Source organism: Echeneis naucrates, chromosome 5 (assembly GCF_900963305.1).
Source record: "Echeneis naucrates chromosome 5, fEcheNa1.1, whole genome shotgun sequence".
Taxonomy (NCBI): domain Eukaryota; kingdom Metazoa; phylum Chordata; class Actinopteri; order Carangiformes; family Echeneidae; genus Echeneis; species Echeneis naucrates.
Genome location: NC_042515.1, coordinates 12,777,224 through 12,802,077, shown reverse-complemented (window position 1 = coordinate 12,802,077; position 24,854 = coordinate 12,777,224). Strand labels below are relative to the sequence as shown.

General features: G+C 39.9%; 2 protein-coding genes across 4 annotated transcripts in view; one reads left to right on the top strand and one right to left on the bottom strand.

Moving 5' to 3' along the window:
- Positions 1-884: 884 nt before the first annotated feature.
- Positions 885-17,295, top strand: dstyk (dual serine/threonine and tyrosine protein kinase). The gene is made up of 14 exons (XM_029501589.1): positions 885-2,031; positions 3,329-3,738; positions 7,471-7,977; positions 8,152-8,347; positions 9,995-10,233; positions 10,752-10,835; positions 10,913-11,089; positions 13,582-13,711; positions 14,091-14,247; positions 14,895-15,027; positions 15,138-15,251; positions 15,907-16,021; positions 16,169-16,303; positions 16,717-17,295. Exons 1-14 carry the CDS (start codon positions 1,833-1,835, stop codon positions 16,902-16,904), a joined length of 2,784 nt encoding a protein of 927 aa, XP_029357449.1. The 5' UTR covers positions 885-1,832; the 3' UTR covers positions 16,905-17,295.
- A 1,416-nt stretch (positions 17,296-18,711) lies between these two features.
- celsr2 (cadherin, EGF LAG seven-pass G-type receptor 2) overlaps positions 18,712-24,854 on the bottom strand; it is a 53,966-nt gene continuing 47,823 nt past the window's right edge. The window contains exons 26-34 of one of the 3 annotated variants that reach the window (XM_029501582.1): positions 24,502-24,584; positions 23,853-23,979; positions 23,649-23,759; positions 23,035-23,165; positions 22,868-22,953; positions 22,623-22,787; positions 22,077-22,253; positions 21,589-21,811; positions 18,712-19,919 (exon numbers count right to left, since the gene is read on the bottom strand). In XM_029501582.1, coding sequence (XP_029357442.1) covers positions 19,895-19,919; positions 21,589-21,811; positions 22,077-22,253; positions 22,623-22,787; positions 22,868-22,953; positions 23,035-23,165; positions 23,649-23,759; positions 23,853-23,979; positions 24,502-24,584 — 1,128 coding nt within the window. In that variant the 3' untranslated portion in view covers positions 18,712-19,894. The remainder of the gene's footprint in view (positions 19,920-21,588; positions 21,812-22,076; positions 22,254-22,622; positions 22,788-22,867; positions 22,954-23,034; positions 23,166-23,648; positions 23,760-23,852; positions 23,980-24,501; positions 24,585-24,854) is intronic. The other 2 variants (XM_029501583.1, XM_029501585.1) reach the window with 2 other exon arrangements.

Here is a 24,854-nt window from a genome sequence, read left to right as displayed (position 1 = left end):
AAAAAGTGGTGTTTATATGGACAAAACTGTCTGTCTAGTTCCACAAGTTTGCTTAAATTAACTTGCTTAAATTAACATGGTGTACATGTGAGCAAGTCCCATCTGAGGGTGTTGCTGTTTTATCAACTGACATTACCTTATTGTTGACAAGGCAAGACTAAGGAATCGGGTTAGTGGTGCACTACAGCCTCCTACGGCTGAGATGAGTATTACAACAATAAGCACCGACAAATAATTACAAATGTTTTTACAACTACCAATACTTTTGTCTTTACTTGTTTTCACCGATGAGAAAATGATGAGAAAAAGAAGAATATATATATGTATATATATATATATAATCTGGATCAGCGTGAAAACCCCTCTTTACCTGTTCTTAATTTATGAACACACGAGAAAACAATCAGACAAAGAAAATGCATTGCTATACTTTTTCCGCCTCAGTGGTCTCTCTGGGCTTCCGTAGACATTAGGGCCCAAGAATATGTTTTGTTTAGCATTATTAGCATAATCTCATTTTTGTAATGGTATATTTGGATCATTTTCACTTATTGAAAAGCGCGATTACCTTCAATTTATTTATATATATATGTATATATATATATATATATATATTAGCAATATATATATATAAATTGCTATATATATATATATTAGCAATTTTTGCAGCTGTCTATGAATACTTTTGGCCATGGCTTTGACACGCTTTTTGTAATAAAACATCTAAAAGCAAAAAATACCACCACATATGTCAGATCTGGGATGCCGTGCACCGAGTGTGAGGTCAGCCGGACATCGATTTGATGCTGCACCGACAGTATGAAAAGCCCTACATTTCCCAGAGTGCAGTGCGCCTTCCCGGACCCGCCCATTCCTCTCTCTAACTTCGGTCGACTTTCTGTTTTGCAGTGATTTGATTGCCCGGTCCTCGGCTGTGTGTTTTGTCTCAGACACACCTCGTCCCGCTCCACAGCCGACGGTCCTTATCATCTTCCTCTCCGCCGACAGGGCAGGTTTTTGGGGCGGGCGGGGCCGTCGGTCTCCGGGGTGGAAGATGTCCGCTGGCTCCTTCGGGCCGGAGCCAGTTTAGGAAGATCTTTTCCCAGCGGAGCCTCATCAGCACCAACACCGACATTTTTTTTATTATTATTATTTTTGTTTGGCCCGTTAAGTCCGTTGGCGTTAATTAACAGTCAGCTGCCTGAGTTAAAAAACAACAATTTTTTTTTGTTTTATTTGTATGGCTGTAAAACGGTGCCCCGGTTAGAGGCTATGTGTGCCGTGCCAGGCCAAGGCGGGGACGGGCAGGAGATGGCTTCAGGCTAGCGGAGCTAACCCTCTCTGGACCTCAGCTAGTTAGCAAAACACACATTATTGAGCCCAGAAACCAACGGCGGCTGGTTATCATCTGTTTGTTTTTAGTCTCCTCGGTTTGCGGGCGGTAACTCAGTGGGATTTTAACAAGAAGCGACAGGAAGCACAAGATGCTGAAGACGAGACGACGTGGTTAGTTAGCCCACCCTGAAAATCCGACTCGGTCCAGGTTGTCCTGCAGCCGAGACTCGTCCTCAGCTCGGCTAAACTAAACTAGCTGTGCATCAGAAAAAGTCCAATGTCAGAGACAGAGGACGCTGAAGGGGCTGTTGTCTGTCCAGCACCGACACAATAATGTTAATGACAGCTTGAAACGGACTAAGGCGGTGAGTTATCCAGCAGGCGAGCGGACGGGAAATAGAGGGCTGATTTGGGTCTCGGAAAACTGAGACCTGAACTTTCAGTCTTTGGCACCTGCATTTGTTTCTAAGCAGCAGCAGCAGCTCGACCCGCTGACCATGGAGGGAAATGTCCAACAACAGAAAACGACTCCCTTATCCCGGGAGCTGACACGGATCTTTAACAGCTACAACAAGCACTCCTCTCAGCTGAAGAAGAACCTGAAAGAAACCAATGCATTCTTCCGGGAAATAAGACAAAATTACAGCAATGCCTGTGCATCGACCATGAGCTCCGACTCGGCTTCTTTGGAGGCAGGTAGGTCTGATCACATGGAGCCAGCCCTGCACTGTAATGTCCTAAAAGGCTGGGAACAGCCACAGGTATGTTGTACCTCCACATTAATCGGGGTTAGAGAAAACGAAAAAGTCTAAGCTTCCTTTAAAAAGCATGAGCAGACTAAGTGCACCAAATATGCTGGGATTTGTGCACCGACTAGTTGGCTGGGGAAAGGCATACCAGACTCTTGCTGTTGTCTTTTGCATTAATTGTGCCTTGTTTGTCGGTTGATTGGGTATGGTTCAACTTCATAATTCATCTATTTCATATTATTTAGTCATATGTACCATTACAAAGACTACTGTTCAAGATCTACTGCTTTGCTTATCACAGCATTACATAAGCACAGTGAGCTTTTTTTCATCATGCAATTCAAATACTTCTGTGAATATTGATTAAACCCCACAGCAGCCATGGTATGTAGAAGAAAAGTAATGTGTCGCATCTACAGGAGTGGCTTACTCGATCAGAGTTGGTGTCTTGTGCACACAGAAGGTCAGAATAATTTTCCTCAATGTTAAGCAAGACAAAGAAAATGGAACAATAATGCTGTTTTTCATCTTTACCTGCTGACAATATTTATTAAAAATAAAAACGAATAAAGGCCATGTGATGCAGTAAGATCATACAATAGAGTGAGCTGAAGTTTGTGTTGCGATTATGCAAAGGTCTGCATTGATTTCCTGTTAGGTGTAGTTTATCCAATACACACAGGTCATGCAGTGAAATGCTCAGCATGTATTTGTCTGGAACAACAGATTTTAATGCAGGATGATGAGTCAAGTGGTGAATACTAGTAGTGAAAAGCTACTTTAAAGTTCAAATTAAGTCACATGCACGTATGTTAAGTGGAAATACTAAAAAGAGAAAGAAATAATGTTCTTTGTTGCTCTCTCTGCTCTCTGTTATACAGTTTTAGTCTGTGACTCAGCGTGATTGGAGGATTAACTCTGATATCCTCCTCCAGAAGTTAAAATCAGTACTTCTTTGTGTTTTCCACATTATAGGAATGGATCTGAAAACTGCAGCACAAGGAATAATATTGAGATATACAATACAACAGTATGCTGTTGTATTGTTTGGGAATTGTATTCAGATTCAAAGGATAATGCGTCACTCTGTACCCTGTCTCTGCCCTTCAGTGCTGACCAAGCTTTCCTAATCCCAGAACTGAACTTCCTATGTCAGGGTCACTCGCTAAATTGTAGATGGCCAAGTTTTGGTCTCGTTTCATGTGTGAACATTATATATGTAATTTCTGTTTCCCCTCCCCTAGGCCAGCTAAGCTGCATTTCTTTTCCAAGCCATGAGGAAGAGTTCCTGCGTAACACCGTGGGTGCTGCCCCGTACATCCTGATACTGGGCCAGGACTGTGCTGCTCGCTACCAGCTGCTCAACTGCCTCCTGGGGGAGAGGTTGTTGCCGCTGGGCCCTGAAGCTGGCGAAGCCTGTGAAGGAGTCCAGGGCACTGTCTGCAAGAGGAGGAAGCTGTGTTTCACCCACGGAAGACAGACACGCCTCAGTTTGGCTCTACCTGGCCAGTATGAGCTGGTGCACCAGTTGGCGGCTAACCGTGGCCGCTGGGATACGGTTCCCCGTGAGGACCTTGAGATCCATGAGGAATGTGAGGACCCAGCTCACAGGCTTGCAGAGCTGGAGATCACCCTGCATCACCCGCTGCTACAGGTAGGCCTTGGACTAAATGCAAACCTTGTTCACCTTCTTTCTCACCATCCTTTCCCATCATGGTTTCAATAAGGAGTGGACATGGAAATGGGTACTGTATGGGTCTTGTACTGACTGTCATTGTCCCTGCTTTGTCTCCTCTTAATGAGACATTGATACTTGGGTAATCTGGCCCAGTTGCTCCCAACTAACTATTGGCAGAAGATGTAAAAGAAAGGTGAAATGTGACAAAATCTTAGAGAAGAATTAGATTGAATAAATTTGTTATATTAGATGTATTCATGTAGTTTTTGATTTTAAATATGGGCAATACAGCAGGCTGTGGTTAAGGGGTTCTGTGCTCTCATTGAGTCAACATTGTATCCACATAACAATTAATGTATTAGAGAAATTGAAGTATTCATGTCACAATTTGGGGATCTATGAACATTTGTATAATTTGATGGAGAACTGCATGTGAAACTCAAATCTTTGTATGGTCCTCCATTTGGTTTTTAACAGGTTACTTGATAATTACAACACTCATATGACATGGTACACTTAAGTCGTGTTGTGATCCACTAGACGAAAAATGGTCCTTTTGATTATGTCACTGATCTCACTCATAGGGCCAACTTCTCACTGTTTGTTTATTTTCTGCTTGGTGGCATTTCCTCCTGTAGACCTAGATTGGTTTAGTTTTTCTCGTCTTTGGTTTTCACCACTTTTTGTATTCAGACATGGCTCACCCTGCAAACAGATTACTGAGCGCAGCAGCTTATTTTCTGTTTTGATCTGTGCTGCTGTTCAGGATTTTTTTTTTTTTTTTTAAATAATCCTTTCACCTTTCTCCCTTCCAGGTTTCAAGTACCACTTAAAATGGACTCAGATCATTGTGTAGTTGCATGAAAAAAGTAAGAATTGGTGGTCACATGGTTCATTTATGGTGATCTTCAGCCAGTGCAACCTGAAAATTTCAATATGTTGTGGGAATGAATGGATTTCTGATGGTGTAAGAATTGTAGTCATTCCTTATCATGTGTCGCACATGGAAATTAGTCTCTAATCCTTTATTCCAAGGCCCTTAAGACCCAACCCCAGTAACTAGGCCTAACTCAGCTTCAGGGCAGCCCACCCGCCCAGCCCCCTTACGTAATGCCAGTGGTCTGGTGTGATTCACATGACTGGGCCACTTGCAAAAAATCCTGAACCATTGACTGTGATCTGAAGTTTCCATGGATACCTCTAATTTCTGGGACACTGGCTCATGTTTTTACACACAACATTTTCATTTTTCTTAAGTAGTTGAAATGGGGATTATGGGAGAGTTATAAACACTCCTAATTTCTTAAAGACAAGTTGCATCATATATCATGTGTTTAAGAGGAAAACCCACTAATCATTGTCATTATATTATAAGCAATTAATAGGTTGGCATTAAGGGTGTAACAGTACAATGAAGTCTCTGTTCAGTATGTACCTTGCTTTGAAATCACAGTTCAGTACATTTTGGAAAATGGGGAAAGAAGTGATCTTGCTTTTCATTTCTTGTCAAATTGAAAAAATAAAACAGTGAAAACATTAAACAAACGCAATTCCCTTAACAAATGATGGTTCTTTTTAAATAAAAACATTCCTGAGTCTAGGTAGGAAAATGTAAAATATATAAGTGCAGCCTGCAGAAAATACTCTTAAGCGTTTTGAACTTCACATTCAAACTGCTCAATTAAACAAAAAGCCTCTTTGGCTTTATTATGATATAAACCTGAAAGCTTACTCTCATGCTTAATTCTTCAATGTAGAAAAACCTATGAAATAACAGTGCTAACGCCGGTTGCACGAGTTTCCAGATGGCTCTGTGTGGCATGTCTGTTCTAACGTTAGCCTGAGTAGTTAGTTAGATTAATCAACTCAGACTCAGCAAAACCCTTAATCAGTTATTTCACATTTTTCATATATGACTGCAATCTGTGGACTCAAGTGGTTCAATCGATCTGAAACAAATTTTGTCATGGGGCCACCATTCTTTTGGCTGAATGAATGAGGGATTAATGTGTTTAGGTGGGAGTTAAGTGAAGGTCCAGAATCTCTCCGCTCACTGTGGTATTCACATACTAGTGCCATAGTCACAGCACCTTGCTTTAGAGGCCCACAGATGACAACCAACCTGCTAATTAGCTTCTTTTCATCATTAACCATGAGAAGGAACAAGGGGACTAACCTATCGCCATGTTTCTAAAATTCTCTTCTCTTATGTCTATTGGTATTGCTCCACAAATTCACATTAGACGGCTTGCTTGTAACACAGAGCTGAGACATTAGCAACCCCCTTAAAACTATGCTAATAGAACGAAAATTTTAATTTCATAAGTGGTTGTTTGTCTCAATTGTGTTACTTTGTACAACTGGGTCAGACTGTGGCAGTAATGGAAGCTCATTCTTTTTACAGACGTGAAAAACAAAGTAGTACTTCAAAATACAGTGGCGTACAGACATTCTTTTGATTGTTGCTATGGAAAATGGGGTGCATTAAGGCAATTCAAACATTGTATTGATTTTGATTGGTTGTGAATAAATGTTTGCAGGCTATCTTTGTTCCAAAGAGACTGCTCAGATGGGCTCCGCTCTTGTTTCTTGGAGACAGGACTGACTGTCTCCTTTGTGTAGCTGTTGATCATTTCTGCCTCTTTTCTCGCTCCCTCTCTCTTTTTTTTCCTCTTTCTCTGGAGTCCTCTGCCAGTCTATTTTTGTTAATGTCATTATTTATCAACAGTTGAGCTGGGCGTTTTACATTTTTCTGCCCTGTTAGAGATTCTCCCGAGACCACAACAAATATTTATGTGTGATGTGTTCAGAAATAGAAGGAGCGTGTGATAAGTGTGGATGTTTCTTCTACAGCTTTGAAACAATTGGCTGAACCCACATAACAGGATTTTTACTTTAGTGGTCAGATGAGGTCCTCTACATTTTTTCCAGAACACTGAAGGGCCGTTTTATCTAAATTGAACAAGACCGATTTAGCATGAAGATTTTTGACTTATTTCTCAGAAAAGATAGCGGATTATGTAACAGATTGCATAAAGGATCTGTAACCATAGCACTGACACGTTATCCTATTTTGTGTGTATGACAAACTTGTGAAAAAACAGTTGCCTATTTATACAGACAGAGAAACCCATTATCATTTATTTTGTGTTGTGTTTGTGGCCAGTATTCACATTTTTAAGACAAATTTTAATCTCCATCAGCTTGTGAGGAAATTGAGTGACTAAATGCTAGCTTGTCTAAATAAATACCAGCTTGTCACCAACTTTTTAAAAGTGTGAACCTGAACCCACCCCCCCCAAAAAAAAAAAAAAAAAAGAAGAAGAGCTGAAATATTTCTCCTTGGACATGTTGAGATTTTTTGCTCAGGCTACCCTCCTTCCGCCTTATCGTTTGGTAGAGTAGAAATGTGTAAGAAATGATCAAGGGAAATGGGCGAAACCTGTGGTAAATTTCAGGACCATAGCAAAAGAGCTGAATAGTATTTGTATTTTATCTTGTGCCAATAGTATTTTGTCTCTTTTAAGTCAAATTCAGGTCTGTTATTTCTGGTTCAGTGACTGATATCTCAGCAAACCTCTGTTTAAATCTAGTGGTATGTCCACATGGCCAGATGTTTGATTTTTGGTGAACTGTCCTTTTTTGCAACTGTTATATTTATAAACCAGTGTGTAATATTTCTGTTGTTTCCTTCTGCATTATCCTCAGGAAGCAAAAGTCATGGTTGTGCCTTGTCCGAGTGTCCAGCCCATTGGAGAGGCCCTGGAGGACTGTACACGCAATGTGGTCCCTATTATCCTGTATGCTATTAACCAGGACTCCCTAAGCACAGAGCAGGTGGCTGAGCTCTGGAAGGTCAAAGAGCTGCTCCCCTTTCCCATCTGTTTTGTTCGTATGCCTAACACCATGCCAGCAACCTCCCCTGAACCCAGCCGCCGCGTGGAGAAGGAGAAAGACAGGGAGAAGAGCGTCCTCCATAAGCAACTTCTGTCCCTTGGCTTCCTTACTAACCCAGCAGGAAACTGCTCCTGTGGCAACCCAACACAGGGACCTGCCCCAGGTGCCAAGCCCCAGAGCATGCTGGGTGAGGCCTTTGAAAGACTGCACCGACTGCTGGTGCCTTTTGCTCGTCAAGTGCTTCAAAACCAACAGGTGGAAGCTGCCAATCTGCTCAATGGGCTACACTGTCGCAGTCTAGATCTTTTCATTAACCAGGTCAGATGATAACCCATCATAACACTTTTCGTCTGAATGTCTGTAATTGTTTTGCTGATTCACAGTCATTTGGCATTTGTTGCTACAACTGCTACCATTTTCTGCCTATTTTGATGCGTAGGCCCCTGAAAAATCACTATCAGACATTGTCCCTTCCATTTCACTTCTATGCAGGCCTTTGACATGCAGAGGGACCTGCAGATAACACCCCGCAGGTTGGAGTACACCCGTGAGAAAGAGGGTGAGCTGTTCACATCCCTCATGGCCATTGCGAACCGAAAACAGGAAGAGATGAAGGAAATGATTGTGGATACGCTTGGCAGCATGAAAGAGCAGTTGCTGGAGGATGCTGCCAACTTGGAGTTTACAGGTTAGTGAGTTAACAGTCTGAATAAATGCCACAGGACAGATAAGGCGTCTCTTTTTGTTGTTAAGAATGACATTTCAATTTTATTTCATGATAAATCATCTCTGCTTTTGATAAAGCCTTTAAGAAGATCAGCAGAATGATATGTTATCTGAAAGTTGCAGCGACAAGTGAAACTTGTGTTATTCTTGTGGCTTGAAGTAAATATTACAACATTATTCCTATTCTGTGTGGGCACTTCCAATTTGAATTCAACTTATTAATTAAGGATTCAAAAAATCCAAGCTGAAAAATGACTCATTTGAGATCTTGTGATTTTAATTGATTTTGTTGGGAATGCACATCAACATCATAAATAACTGGCTGAACTGTGTGTGTGTGTGTGTGTGTGTGTGTGTGTGTGTGTGTGTGTGTGTGTGTGTGTGTGTGTGTGTGTGTGTGTGTGTGTGTGTGTGTGTGTGTGTGTGTGTGTGTTTATTTATGATTTCCTGTGGTGTTGTCTCGGCTGCTGTCAATGTATCGTTTTACTTTATTGTTAGACTACAGTGTTTTACAATTACACATTTATGAGGGTGGCTTTTCAAATTAAATTTTCTCTTTTAAACATGATGTCTTTGGACTGTGGGAGGAAACCGGAGTACCTGGAGGAAACATATTCTTTTTACATGTAAACTCTGCGACCTTCTTGTGATGGGGCAACAGCAGTTCCTATTTCCAAGCTGTACTAAATTAAGATCTAAAGCTTTTCTGCTGAAAAGAATCTATTGTACATAAAATTGGAGCTATAGTCTCCAGTTACATTTTTAAATCTAGATTCTCTGAAACTGCCAATTGAATTTTATGGTTTCACATTTGATTATTCAACATAGACAACACATCTGCCTCAATTTGCTCTTATAACGTAATAAGAAAGGATTCCCTCTTTGTTATGAGTCCGTTGAATAAGATGGAGAACTTGTGGTACACACACTGTAGTCTTTTGAAATGATCTTAAATATGTCTTCCCGCAGATGCTGCTTGAAGAAGGTATACTGAGATATCCAAATAAATTTATCCAGGAGCAGGAGCTAACCCTTCTTTCGCTCTGTTCAAATCATGTGTGGACTAATCCTGGCAATGTGAAAGCAGCTCGGATATAAAGAAATAAATGTTCCCCTGATTTTACCAAACACATTACTATTTGTTTTAAACAAGTTCAAGATTCTCTTCACTGCCTTTGTTCAGACATTCAAGTTACTTAAAGTAAAAAATTTTATTTAGCCAAGTATCACAAATCTGCCTTGTGAGACTTGCCAGTTATTACATAAAACAATTACTTTTCTCTCTTTTGTGTATTCTTAGTATATCATGATTTACATGTGTGAATGCTTCTTGCTATATAAATTATCCAAATGATCTCTGACTCGATGTCTCATTATACAAAATGAAATAAAATTAAGAAAAAAACCCGCTCAGGGACAGGACAGAGGGGTTGAGCACACAAACATGCGGAGACACTACTTGCATGATGAGACTGTCACATTGTCTATTCACACACATCTTTAATAGGCAATACTAATATAATTAGTGTTCATTTAATAGAATTTCATTTTGCTAATGAGCTTCATGCGTCACAAATGAATTTGACATGCTGTTTTCTTTGACCTGCAGACATCATTGTGACAACTAATGGAGAGCCTGTATCGTCAAAGGAGATCAAATCTTGCATCAACCAGATCCAGGAGCTGATAGTGGTTCGTTTGAATCAGGCTGTGGCAAATAAACTCATCAGCTCTGTGGACTATCTGAGAGAGAGCTTCGTAGGAACTCTTGAGCGTTGCCTCAACAGTCTGGAGAAGTCGCACATCGAATCTTCTGTTCACAATATCACTTCCAATCATCTCAAACAGGTGAGCAAAACTTGTGAAAAACAGAAACCTTACTTGGTCTGCATGTCAAAAAATTGTGTGCAGATGGTCAAATCTAATTTATGAATGTATTAATGTAAAGTTTTGTTTTGTTTTTTTTTAATTTATATATTGGAATAATGAATTGTAATTATAAACATTTGGAAACCACTTTTATAAAAAAAAAAAAAAAGTATTTTCAAAGGAAAAAAAAATATAGCCAGAGCCTTGATAATTGTCAGCAAACCAAAATTTGGGGCTAGAGTTACACAACACCTTTTCTCTCTGCTATTCATTTAAGTCAGGTTTTATTCAATAGCGCTGTAGTAAAAACCATAGCAACAGGAGCACAGAGAGATACTTGTTAGCAAAATGCAATGTCAGAAGTCAAAATGCTTGTAAGAAAAGAAGTGATGTTTAAACATCTGTTATTTCTGTTTGGATTCAGTGTCGTGGCCTCCAGACCAATAAATGACATTTACTGGTATTTATGGTTATCTTTTCTTATCCGTCACACACAGTTGTTAAATGCTGCCTATCATGTGGAGGTTACTTTTCACTCAGGCTCTTCTGTCACACGACTTGTCTGGGAGCAAATCAAACAGGTCAGTGTCTCAAAAATCCAGCCTTGGTAATTTTCAATGCAAATCAGGTGTCATTTAACGCTGTGTCCTGCTCCTAGATAATCCACCGGATAACATTTGTAAACCCTCCAGCCGTCACTGCAGACTGGAAGCGAAAAGTGGCCCAGGACGCCATAGAGAGTCTCAGTGCTGCCAAACTGGCCCGAAGCATCTGCTCTCAGTTCAGAACCCGACTCAACAGCTCCCATGAGGCCTTTGCCGCATCTCTGCGCCAGGTTGACGTCCTCTCTCTTGTTCACTGTCTGTTTTTCTTTTAGCCTGCATCTCTCTTTCCACAGCTTGCCTTTAAGCTACTAGTGTCCTATTGCTTTCAAGATAACTAACTTAACTGAAAGCGTTCGTGTGGTTCACAGAAGAGAACAATAATAATTTTGGTAAATTATTTGTCTACAGTGAGTAGTGTACATGTGTTTAGGAGTTGGTAGGTAGAAATGGTAGGTTTGTTCAGAACGTCTCACCTCATATACTAATGGCGCATTACTGGCATTTTTTTAGTTACCTTCAGAGTTTTTATGTTACTTTCTTTTCTTTTGGTTTGACCTCAGCAGAGAGACCAGAGAAAGTACCAGGTATCAGATAGGTGTTATCCCTAATTTTGCCCAATTGAAAACCAAAAAGGCCATACTACCAAGTCTATACCATGCTGTGGTAAAAGGGTGGGGGGTGGGCAGCTCACAGAATTTGACTGAAATGTCACTCCCTTTGTTCCAATGGCTGGTTGAAACTGGGGGCTGATAACTGTCCGAAGATAGGGGATGTCTTTCTTTGATTTCTGTCACAACACTTACAATGTGTGACAGTTCCATAATGTCTTCAGTTACATCTCCACAGGCAGCTAATTGGTCAGTTCATTGTTCTTCACTTCAGTTTGCTCCCTCTCTTTGACCCCCAACCATGAAATCCTTCACAAACCATTTTCCATCAATTTGATCTGATGGCCATCATCACATGAGAGACGATGTGTATCACATCAGCAACAACATTTTCACAATCAGTAATTCTTAAATTTGATTGCTGTTACAGAAGCATATAGATTAATTGTGGTGGCCTAGTTTGACTTGGGTATTTATCTGAGCGAGTGACTGACTGCAGTACAAAGCGATCTACTACTATTAGCTAACAATGTTTTCCTGTCATGTTCTTTTGGGAAATATCAGATTAATAAGCAGCACATCTTCATGATGGAGATGAAACCTCTGGCCTTATTATATCCATATTTAGTTTTATGGTAAGAGTTTTATGAATCTGAATGTAATGTGTGGAATATCAGAGGATGATGAAGTCTTCGTAACACAGGAATGTGAGAATTCAAGAGAAAGAGTGAGGACATCAGGTTAATGGTTTGTGTGGCTGATTATCACAAATCAGTTTGGGTCAAATTTCTAGGCCCTTGTTTTGTTTAGTTATGTCTGATTCTTCGTGTTAGTCTGTGGGGTCCAGTCCTGACTTGATTTATTGCAGGTTCAGCAGGTCATAGTTTGCAACATGGCCCAAAAATATTATATGTTAACTCTGTGTCAAATCTAAACATTAGGTTTAGGTTTAATTAGTTACTGCATTATTCAGTTCATAGCAGACCAAAGTCATGTAGACAAGGTTAAAAACCATCATATCAATCATATCTTTTCAGTGACTGGTTCCTTTGTTGACCATAGCTAAAATTGTAGCAAGGGATTAGTTTTGACATAAATTTTTTTTTCTCCGTAAGTCAATTATTTGCTTGGTCTGTGAAACATCAGGAATCCATACAAATGTCCATCAGAGTCTTGGATATCGCTTAACTGCCACAGGCCAAACAGCAGGCCAAAACCCACAGATATTATTCACTAATTCGTGAAACAAAAAAACTTCACATTAAACAAACTGAACCAATTAATCTTCTAACGTCAGAATAAAAAAATCATTGACATTCTTTTATGCTGATGTTATAGCATGCGGGGTTTCTAATGTACTTCATCATCCAGGAGAGACAGACTTGGATTATCTGGTAAAAGTTGCATAAAGAAATTAAATAATGTTTACCTTAAACTTTGCAACAGAGCACAATGTTTACATGCCAATATGTCCATTACAAAAAAATTCAGTCAACCAGTATACATGGTGGCTCAACCTGAAGCACAGAGTGACTCATTGGTGATCCCTACTTTGTAGTCCCGTTTTTAAAACAAATCCCACAGGACTCTATTAAATTTAACCTTGTGTAATGAGTGTATGAAAACACCAGCAAAGAAAAGACATCCATCTTGTGTTGATCCCTGGTTTAAAAAAAAAAAAAAAAAACAATCTATCAAAGAGCAGCTACATGTTGACCCAGAACATTTAATTTATGACAAAGGACAACATTTCAGAAGTTAAAGCAGCTGGCCTTTGCTTTTAATGTTGAGGTCGAAAGAAGAAAAAAAAACAAATTGAGCTGTTACATAAAACAGAAGGAATTTATAAACATAATTTCTCTGTCTAAAGATAGGAGGGTTGATAGTTGCAGTTATGGCTGCTACCAGCTCTGACAGCTGATGGCTGAAATGTATGTTTGGTTGAATCTGTAGACCCTGCATGCACAAAAATTATTTGAGAAATGTAATTTTTGGTTTTTATGTATTCCTTAAAAACAGTTTTAACAATGTGAAGGTCACATACGAAAATAAAATGTTTTAGCAGCAGCTGCTCACTGTACTAACCATCAGATGTCATGTGTTGGTGCTTGTAGCTGGAGGAAGGGCATACGGGACGTCTGGAGCGCACTGAGGACCTGTGGCTCCGTGTGAGGAAGGACCATGCCCCTCGGCTGGCCCGCCTGTCTCTGGAGAGCCGCTCCCTCAGGGATGTGCTGCTGCATGGTGAGTCCCCACCAAATACTCCTACTGTTAACACACAGACCAAACTCATCTCGGTGTCTGCTCAGACAATCCTGCAATAATATGTTGTTGAAAATTCTATCCACTCCTTTTCTTTCATTGAAAAATCCAGATATGATACAAATGTAAATATTGTTTAGTTTAAAAGTTTAACTCCTGTGCTTTAGATTTCTTGCACTCCTCTGTGAAAATAAAAACACTGGTTAAGGAGAGGGGGATTTTAAAAGCAAGTCTTGAACATGAAACTAATGCAAGACATATTTGCAAGCTTAAAACTGTAGATTTAACTTCCCAACTGTATTCACACTTGTTTCTACTTTGACATAAAAAATTATATATATATTTTTTTTCCCTCTGACAGGCAAGCCTAAGCTTGGCCGAGAGCTAGGCCGGGGCCAATATGGAGTTGTCTACTTGTGTGACAGTTGGGGAGGACACTACCCGTGCGCTCTAAAGTCTGTAGTGCCGCCTGATGACAAACACTGGAATGATCTAGCGTTAGAGTTTCACTACACAAGGTGAGTTATTAAGAAAGAAAAAAAGACACCACACCAAGTACCAACCGCGGGAATCCAGATTGTCTGAAAGTTTTATGTCTTTAAGACAAACAACTGCCTTTGTGAAATGTAACATTCGTCATTTTACTGACACTCAGATGAGCATGGAAGATGTCATATGGCTCTAGCAGGTTCAGAAGAGCAGAGTAGTTTTTATTAGACATGACAGGTAAATGGGCACGGCGTTACACCGGGGCTAGGGGGTGCTATAGCCCCACTTAAGCCCCTCAAGCTTTTATTGAAAAAATGAGAACCTTCTTATTAAGTAACTAAAGTCATGAAAATCACTTATTTTCCTAGCACCCCCATGTATCAGTCAAGCTCCCCCTTAGCACCGGGAGAGAAAAAATCCTGGTGCTGTGCCTGCAGGTAAAACTCCACCCAGTCAAATAGCTTTGACTGTTGAGGCCTGAAGGCTGATCTGTGTACAAGACAATTTGTTGTTGAAGTGCCAGTGACTGATAAATGCTCATCTGCTGCCATAAATCTGCGAGGCTTTGCAAACAGGGCTTGCATTAATATTCTGTGGCACAAAGTTAACAAAAATAAATAATTTTAAGATCACAAAACTAAAATAATTCCTTCTTCCCCTGGGTGTGTTGCCTCAGGTCCCTGCCCAAACATGAGCGGCTTGTCGACCTGCACGGTTCTGTGATTGATCACACCTATGCCAGCGGCTCCAGCATCGCGGTGCTGCTCATCATGGAGCGGCTCCACAGAGACCTCTACACAGGCTTGAAGGTAACATGCTAATCGAGTGATAAGAAAAGGAGATATATTTATTCATTTATTTGAAAAACATTACAGTCTAGCGTTTGTCCTAATGTGTCTGCCTGGTTCCTCTGTACCAGGCCGGTTTATCACTGAGGGAGAGGCTTCAGATTGCCCTGGATGTGGTGGAGGGGATCCGCTTCCTGCACAGTCAGGGTCTCCTGCACAGAGACATCAAGCTAAAAAATGTTCTGGTAAGTTCAGACCATCTACTGAGACTGAGGAGGTTTTCTACAAAAAACTGTAAAAACTGTATCGCAACATTTAATATAGAATACAATTAAACAGCTTTATTGTCATTGTACAATACTTAGTGCAACAAAATTTAAAGTGCAAACTTTCAAAGGGCTCCAGAGTATAAAAAAAAGATGTATGTTGAAGGGATGTGCCAGACAGGGACATATTTGGAGTTTCAAAACCTTTAAAATATATGTGTAATTTCTATTGCTTCTTTTTTTTCCGTTTTTACCTCAAATAACCTAATCATCTGTTAGTATTCTGTCAACTAATCAAACAAAAAACTTTGTCCACATAGTTAACAAGAAAATCAATACCCTCTTACGGGTACCCTTTAGAGTTAAATTTTCACTGAAATTGACCCGCAATATCATCGGTAACGTCATTAAGACACATGCAGGAGAAGCATGAAAAGAACATTTGCTTTTAAAAACTGCCATATCTTACAAGCTGTGTTTTGAAAAACACAGTTTGGTTGATTATACAGATGAAATAAGTAGCTGTTGAGTGTTTTCTTTGTTAATCTGGAGCCACAATATTGTGTTTCATCTAATGAAGCTCTTTTTCTTTGCAACATGTCTATAAAACCTTTCACGTTCTGTTTTCTTTTAGTTGGATAAACAAAATCGTGCAAAGATCACTGACCTTGGCTTCTGTAAACCAGAAGCTATGATGTCTGGTAGTATTGTAGGAACTCCCATCCACATGGCTCCAGAGCTGTTTACAGGTAACCTTAATTTGTTTGTGAAACATCCCTTATTCACCTCAGAGGACGAACTTTACACATTTTGGAAGCTGTTGCTGTATTTTATGCAAAAGTTTAACCTAAATGTGTCTTCATCAGTTTTCTGAAGTTTTCTGCTTCTCCTGACAGGAAAGTATGATAATTCTGTTGATGTCTACGCCTTTGGGATCCTTTTCTGGTACCTCTGCACTGGTTCAGTAAAACTCCCCGAAGCCTTTGAGAAATGCTCCAGCAAGGACCAGCTTTGGAACAATGTTAAAAAAGGTAAACACAAAGGTTTTATCCAAACATGTGGTTAGTTTCAGCCCATGCAAGAAACATGTTTCCTTTCGTTCTGGTCTGGTTAATAATTAAAAAAGCAAATATAACCCACAACATTAATAAATGGACTCGCATGGAGAAATGAAATGGCCACCATCAATTAACAGCATCATATCACAATATGACCTCCAAGATGTCCCATGTATACTCACAGACGTCAACACAAAACACAACCTAAAAATTGATATCCAAAAATCATTGAAAAGTACCCACTCACCTTTTCCACAGAGTTCTAATATTCCCTTTAGGTCACCAAGGCCAGGACAATTTAAAATGTCTATTATAGTTTGAGGCACTTTGAGAATGAGTAAACTGAACTGAACACATGACTCACTTTCCCCTGTTATTATCTTCAGGTGCCAGACCGGAGCGGCTGCCAATTTTCGATGAGGAGTGCTGGCAGCTAATGGAGGCCTGCTGGAATGGAGACCCCTCGCAGAGGCCCCTGCTTGGTATTGTGGAGCCCGGCCTGCAAAGCATCATGGTCCGACTTTGCAACTGTGGCTCCGAGCAGAAAAGCAGCAGCCTTGAGGACTCAAACTGAAAACGCTCCAGACAAACTAACATACGTGTGACAGGGATTGTGCTCAGAGAAGTATTTTTGTTGTATTTATAAAGAGATGAACATCTGAAGAACAGGTGGCCGATGAAAAGTGTTTTCCTTGTTCACAGTTGTTGGATTTACACTATTTATGGGGAAAAGATACAGACCAGACATTTGCAAATATGTGTGTTTTATTGTTTGTCCTGTGTGTATTTGTATACAAACTCTACAGTGCGCTTTTTTTGTAGCTATCATGCTAATAACTACTTGGTCATAGAATTGTAACTAGATGCAAACTGTTTTAAAAAAAAAAAAGTAGCCCATTCCCAATATTATGAAAAAAATATAAATATATAAAAGATTGATTTTAGATTGTATTTAAACTGAACATTTCCGCATCTATACGATACATTTTTTAAATAAAATCTGTTACAACAAATGATTAGCTGTTTTTGGTTTATTTTTGCATTTTTTACATAAAGTTTTCTTCTTTTAAATGGAGTGATGTCTTCTCATGATCTTCGTAAGTGGTTGCATATGCTCAGATAAACCAGTGTTGTTTTTTTTTTGTTTTTTTTTTAACCAATTTCTGACTCAATGTTAAGATGTCTGAGCAAAAATAATTTTAAATTTAAACACAAGTGAAAAAAGCAAATGAAGCCTGATGTGTTTGTGAAGAACTGATTCATTCTGTTTTCTTGCCAGCTACTTATGTTAAATCTTAAACAACTAATACACACACCGGAAAACACAACAGCCTGTCTGTGTCCTTGGCTGTTGTCACACCAGATGCATGATGGGGAGGGGCATGGGGGAGGGGCCTGCCAGGTTGATGGTCTGCGGGAGGTCATTGAATTAAAAACAAAAAAAAAAAGTTGAGCAGCATCAGCTCCACCTAGTGAGCCTCACTTCTCTTTATGGCTGGAATGTATTTTAGAAACAACGTGGAACTCGCTGAGGACTTGATGCTGCAAATCACAAAGCATATACTTTATTCCAGATTTAAGATAATTCTGCAGATGGTATTCTATTAAACAACAGAAACGTGTAGTTGTAAGATATCCTTTTTTTTTATCAAATGGAAGTCCATGAAACTACAAAAATGTTCAATAAGATCTCAATAAGAACTTTAGACCATTTAAAAATAGTTTGATCTTGAAAATGAAAAGGGGCCTGCCTGAAAGTCCACCTCTTCCTCTAAAGCTGCTAATTATGTATAATATCATTCTTTTTTCAGACCTGAAGTGGTCTGAAATCAAAAACAATTTTGATACATTTGAAAATAATAATAACTTTAAGTTAATAAGTAAAAAAAAGTGTTGATTCCACTAAATTCCTGTGGGTGCACATTTCCACAATGTTTATATTCTACCTAAAACAATCATATCATCTCCGTCAAGAGCTCCCCTTTTTCCAGTTCCAGTTATTTGTGCTAAGCTAAGGTGCTGGCTGTGGCTTTAGCGTTGACATGCTGTGCTATCAATATTCAACATGAGCTCTAAATCAGCAGAAGAGAACAAGTGTCGTTTTTGTTAAAGTTAAAGTTAAATTAATTGATGCTAAAGAAAAATGCTGCTCTTTTCTTAAAGGTTTGTAATAAGGTGAATTTTAAAATGAATATTTGATTATTCCACTTGAACAGTTGCACTCACCTTTTAGAAAATGTATTATTTAATTTAATTTATTTGACTTGGCACTGATTTAAAATAAAACATGAGGTACGATGGAAATGGTAGAAAACAATTTAATGAGTAAAAAGAGGAGCACAGAGTAAAAGTGACAATCCTCAGTTAGGCGACCAGAGTATATATGATTGACCTGGTAGTGTTGATTTGTATGGCATGAAATTCATACATTAAAATCATGGCTGGTGAAAAAAAAAAATAGCATCCACAAACATTACATCGATTTGACTGAATTTAACAGTCAATTCCTCCAAACTGGTCTGAATGTGTTTATATATTTACTTACATTTAAAGATACGTTCTTGTTTCATTTACAGGCCACTCTGTACAGTAGAAATGGATTATAGCTCAAATAGTATTACAGCACATATTTGCATGTATTTATTTATCTTACAAAAGACAAACGGTCTGTTGCTAATCGATAAAATACAGCTGTTTAGTCACTGAACTCGATTGAATGTGTTCATCCCTCAGATGAAATGATGAAAAATGAGAGCGCTTTCAATGTCCATAAAAATGTGCCCCCATTGATTTACAAAAAAAAAAAAAAAAAAGGATATATCAAAAGTCTTCTGAGTCATTTTTAGCTCGACACATGCTGGTTTACCCCTCGAAGGCTGAGCAGTCTCTGGAGAAATCCTTCATGAATGAGAAGTAGCTTAATGGTACAGTGATTTGAGCTTCTGCGTCTGTGGACGACTTGCACGGGATCACACTGTGCCTCGCGGACCTTTCAGGCGTGTGAAACAACATCTGCTGCTCAGACCTCAGACTGGCACAAACACTAACAGCTCCGTCAGGAACAGAGACCGGCCAACCACAAAGACAAAGTAGTGATGCATGAAAAAAGGAATGTCCCTGAATGTTTGCAAGGCTACTTCTAAATGACCCACCCAAAAGTATTGTTCCACAGTCCTCAAAAAAAAAATAATAAACAAAACAAAAAAAACACATACCCCAGAACAAAAAACACTACACAAAAGTGAACTGCTGATAAAGCAGTAAATAAAAAAGTGCATTGCTTCAAGTATGTAAACAAAATGATTTCCTAAAGGGAGAGTGAGACTCGTGTCAGTGTGCGTGACTCCTGAGGTTTGGCACACATATATGAACACACAGACACACACACACACACACACACGCACACACGCACGCACGCACACACACCTTCAGAGGATCATGATGACGAGGGGAACCTCCTTTTCCTCATTTTTAAAAAGAAGAAGCCCGGTGCTCCCTGTTTGCAGTCAGTGTTGAGGAGGGAGGCTCTATTACCTGCAAAGACACACCCCTCCGTCAACGCAGTCACATGGCGGTGTTGCAGTGGCTGCTGGGAAAACAGGATGGCGCATGGACAAGGACGAGGATGACGAGGAGGATGGTTGATTTCGTGGATGGAGAGGAAGGTGTTGGAGACAAATAAAGCACAAAACAAGGAAGAACACAAAGTGGAAACATAAATGTGTGAGGCAATGAAACACTTCCACACAGATGCACACAGACACACAAACAGGCTGTGAGCGATGACAGGTGCTGAAAGGATGCATCAATCTGAGGATGTTGCTGTGTCTCAAAGGTGATTCCACACTCACTATTTTAAATACACAATTGTAGTTAATGTTGCACCACAACATCAGTCAAAGGGTTCAGCAGAAAATGACAGACACGTCCTGTCCTTGAAAAGAGTGACCAATACATTTTCAGACTTGGGAGGGAGTCAGCCGTGGTGGCTGCCTAATTTTCTACAGGAAAGTGAAATGTTCATTTTCACGTTCAGGTGGAGTGAGCAAAGCAGATTTCTCGTTTGATTTGAGACCAAACTGTGAATTCATGCACTAAGCCAGTGAGTGTAATTTAGCTCAGTGTTCACTGACTTCACACGACTTTTCAGATTTATGACACAGCAAGTGATCCTGATTGTTTCTGAATGAGAGACAGAGCATCATGGGATAAAATTAAAGAATAAAAATCTATGATTTTTGGAAAGAGAAAAGGGGCAAAGAAGGTCCATTAGTAAATTATAATTTATGTATTTTTATTGTTTTGTGCTGTTTTTGCTGCCTGCCGCCTTTAAGAATCACATGTTCTTGTCATTAACAGGCACTTTAGAGGCATCTCTGTTCCTCTGGTCTTACTCTCTGTGGAGAATATGTTTCGGCTTTATACTCACAAAATGAAGGTGTTTAAGTGTATTCTATGATGAGCCGTCAGTTTCTTGTTATTAGACATGCATCATACTTTTAATGCAGAGGAAAATTTAAAGAAGGAAAATGCCAGCGTCTGTTCCAGACAGCTCCTGGAACATTTTTTAAAACCACATTGTCCTCTCTCCTCAAACAGTATGCTGCTAAAGTTGTGCACTGAACTGCAATACTGTTGATGGAGAATCAAAAACTGGACCAGGTCAGATTTTTGGTCTGATTTAATCAGACAATTCTTGATTCAAATCAGATTTCCCCTCAATTTTAGAATTTGCAGGAGGCAAAGTACCCAAACAATTTTCTTCTGTCTGGAAACTTAATTTTTGATAACTTCAGTTTTATTTGTTTGATGAATAACATGATAAAAACATCTCTATATTTTTCAGAATCAAATAGTCACATGACATAAACTTGACCAGTATCCAGTATGTCCCACATGAGCAGTGAGCATGAAGTCTATGGAGCTGCAGAGCCACATTTAGAGTCACCATAGTGGGCACAGTTTAATTGTGGAGTTTTGGATCAGCAGAACTGGAGCGGTCCTCATTTGGCTTAACAGAAATAGTGAAAACTATTTGAGGTGGAAATGAGACCAACTACACAGAATGAAAACAGCAGTCACTGAGGACGGCAGCACAAACTGTAGCTTGACACAGACAGTGAAGGCTTCAGTGACAAACAGTAACACAACACTGGACACGTTGACACTGACAGTGACTTAGTAACAAAATAATATTTGCTTGATGGATTTTTTTCTTAGTGTCTGATCTTTGTGTATGAGCTTGTGTTAATACTCACTCTGACCCCGATGAGTCTCCATCCACCGTCCCTGCTTTGATGCTCATGGCGACACCATTTAGCTGCTCAGGTAGGCCAGGTTTAGCCGGACCAGCTCGACTGTCGCTGGACGAGGACCCGTGTGGTGACCCCATTCTTGGGGCCTTTTCACACAGCTCGTTGTGGATACGACTGAGACCATTCCTCTCAACAATAGGAGAAAGCTGCTTCTTCTTTAAGATCCCTACAATGGGTAAAAAAAAAACAACCCTCAATGTCATCATGAAAAAACAACAGCAGACACAGAAACTGTAAATCATTGTTTATATATTTAAAATCAAATAATACGGTGGAAAGAAAGATTTACCAAAATTCAGAGGTACATGGAGATGTTTAAAGAAGTTTTCATACCAAAAAGGAAATCCTTTAATATAAAAAAAAAAATAAAAAAAAAATACTCTCTGTAATGTCCAGGCTCCTGCTGGTGTGTGTGCTCGGCTGAAACTCACCTTTTTGAGGGTGAGCGTTGAAGTTGGGCAAACTGGGCAGAAGCACTGTCATGGCGTCCTGTGTCCGGTCATCAGAGCAGAGGTTTGGCTCCGGACTGACCAGACTTCCTGTCTTCAGATCACTGTCACTCACTGCTGCGTAATCTCCAGGCCAATGCATCTTAGTCAAACTGTTGTCTGGGGGAACAGATACCATCTGGTTTAGTTAACTAAATATGGAACTCAGTTTAACCTTGCTGACGATGCAAATGGTTAGTTTTAGTGCTTTCAGCCTGGTTGAATCACTTTAGTAAAACATATGAGGGGACAGAAATATTCTACTAGCACACGGCCAGGTTTTGGCATCAGTTGCTTCAATTTATCATTATTCCTTCTTTGTGGATGTGTTTTTGTGTATTTGGTCCTTGTAGGTGAAACAGTTCAGATTAGTGCCACTTTGTGTTAAAAAAAAAATAAATAAAATAAATAAAAATAAAAACAATACAAGTGATTGAATGATGTGGAAATATAAATATTTTTAGGGTAGCTTCAGATGAGCGCCTGTACCATGTGATAGGGACCGCTTGGTCCCATTGGAAACCAGGTTTTCCCAGCATTCCTCTGGAGGGAGCGGACCCTCCTCGTCTTCGCTGTCAGAGGAGTGTGTGGAGGCGTAGGAACCGCTCTGGTCATCCTCCAGAGACAGGTCGCTGTCCGAGTCACTGTCGCGATCTACACAGAGAGATAAAAGTGAGTCCAGTGACACCTTTGGATGCAGATGAAGAGAATCACAGACAACATAAGAAAAGTACCGTCCAGGTGTTCTTTATTTTCATGAAAGAGCGATGCTTGGTCGTTCAGAGCGATGTGTGCCTGACTGCTGCTCAATCCGTCGTCCCTAAAACAACGCGTGAAGACAGTTCACACCTTCATTGTCCACCACGGAAGGTAAAGTAGGATACTGATTTTAACGCCATACCGGAGAACAAAGGGGACGTAGCTCTGCTGACTCTTCCCGCTCTGCATGGTGCCATTCAGAGACACACTGGACTCTCCAAAGGGAAGGTGGTACAACCTGCTGTCTATGTAATTAGTGTTGCACTTGTAACCCTGAAAATACAGACAGTGTTCACAGAATAAAAAAACTAGATGGAGATCAGCGAGCAATGACTGGACTTGTTTCTGCGATACTGTGTGGCAACTTGTCAAAATGTGTGTTTCCTGATTAAAGTTGAATGATTTTTCCATTTTAGCTCAAAGGCCAGTGTTTCCTCCTTCAGGCATAAATATTTCAAACTGTTATCAGATGTAATATTTTACCTAAAATAAAAAAACAAAAAGGTGTATCTAACAATACACTCAATACCAGAATACCAGAAAACAGCTGCTGAGTCTAAATTCTTGGATTTGATTTGGCTGCAGTGACCATTTTTGCATACTTGACATTATATAAGGGTAAAAAAACAAAGGTATCCAAGTCCAGAAAGGGAACCGTTGAATAAATTAAAGGTTTTTGGGACTGGACAGCACATAAAAATATCTAACTGGATGGTTTTCATTCCAGATGGACTATTGTTGCAGGGAGGGACTCACAGAGGCCTTGGATTTGATCATATGATCGGGGCGCTTGCGGCTGCAGCAGTATTTCATGGCGGTCCTTGCTTCTTTATTGAAGACAATGCGGAAGAAGAAAACAAAGGGACCCTGGGATTGGATGATGGAAGAGAGGAGGGGGTCAGGAAAAAAGAATTCAAGAAACATCCTTTCACACTGTTTCAGGGGGACTGAACGGCTCACCTGCACACAGTTGAAGCCAGCGAACAGGTAGTGGAAGAGGATCATGTCGCTGTTGACGGACAGCAGCGCCAGAAAACATGTGACTGAAACCAGGAGGAGGACACCACCTGCAGTCTTCAGGCCAGAGCTTCAGAATCACATGAGCGAGAACACAGAGCGAATTTAATGAAGAGCTGACATGGTGATTTTTTTAAGCATTCTTCTATCTGAAGATGGAGATTGGTGATGAGAGACCAGAGTGTGCTGAGAACCCGGTCAGGAGTTCAGATCAGACTGATCAGACTGAGAGAGAGTGCAGTAAAATTTTTGTCCCGTGAAAAGAAATTAATAATAAAACCAAAGACACAACAGCGCAAAACTGAATGCAATAAAAGTAAATTTTCTTTCAATCATAACAATTAATCTGAACTTTTCTCACATGATTTTCTGTCAGCCCAACAAGGAAAGATTACTGAGCTTCTTTTAGAGATGACCAAAATAAATGTTTAATCAAATCCACCACTGACATCCTTTACGGGATTGCCGGTCTGGTTTTTCTAGTTTCTTTAAGTACCCTGACAATCAAATATCGAGCGCCAGAAAGCTCCCATGCCTGTAAAATTCCTCTGTGTGCTGTGTATGCAATGTGTTTGAGTGAAATGTCACTTACACACGAGGTTCTTTCTTCTCAATGCTGTGGTGTCTCGAGGAGCAGGAGGCTCTGGATGACACGATGTACAGAAAGATATTCATCTGTGGACAAAATATCGAAATGAATCACCTGCTAATAACATGGCTTGTGAAAGCAAACAACAAATCCATCTGTGCATATTACATTCTATGAGGTTAACTTTTCCAGTCAGTGAATTTGAATGCATGTTGAAATTAAATCAGCTGAACAGTGACGGGTGTGTTCGTTATATCAACATATCTTGTGCCACTGTGATGAGATCATTGTGAGTCAGCACGTTGAAATGTCATATAAACTGTGGCACTGGGAAAGATGAGGTTGCACACTGACAT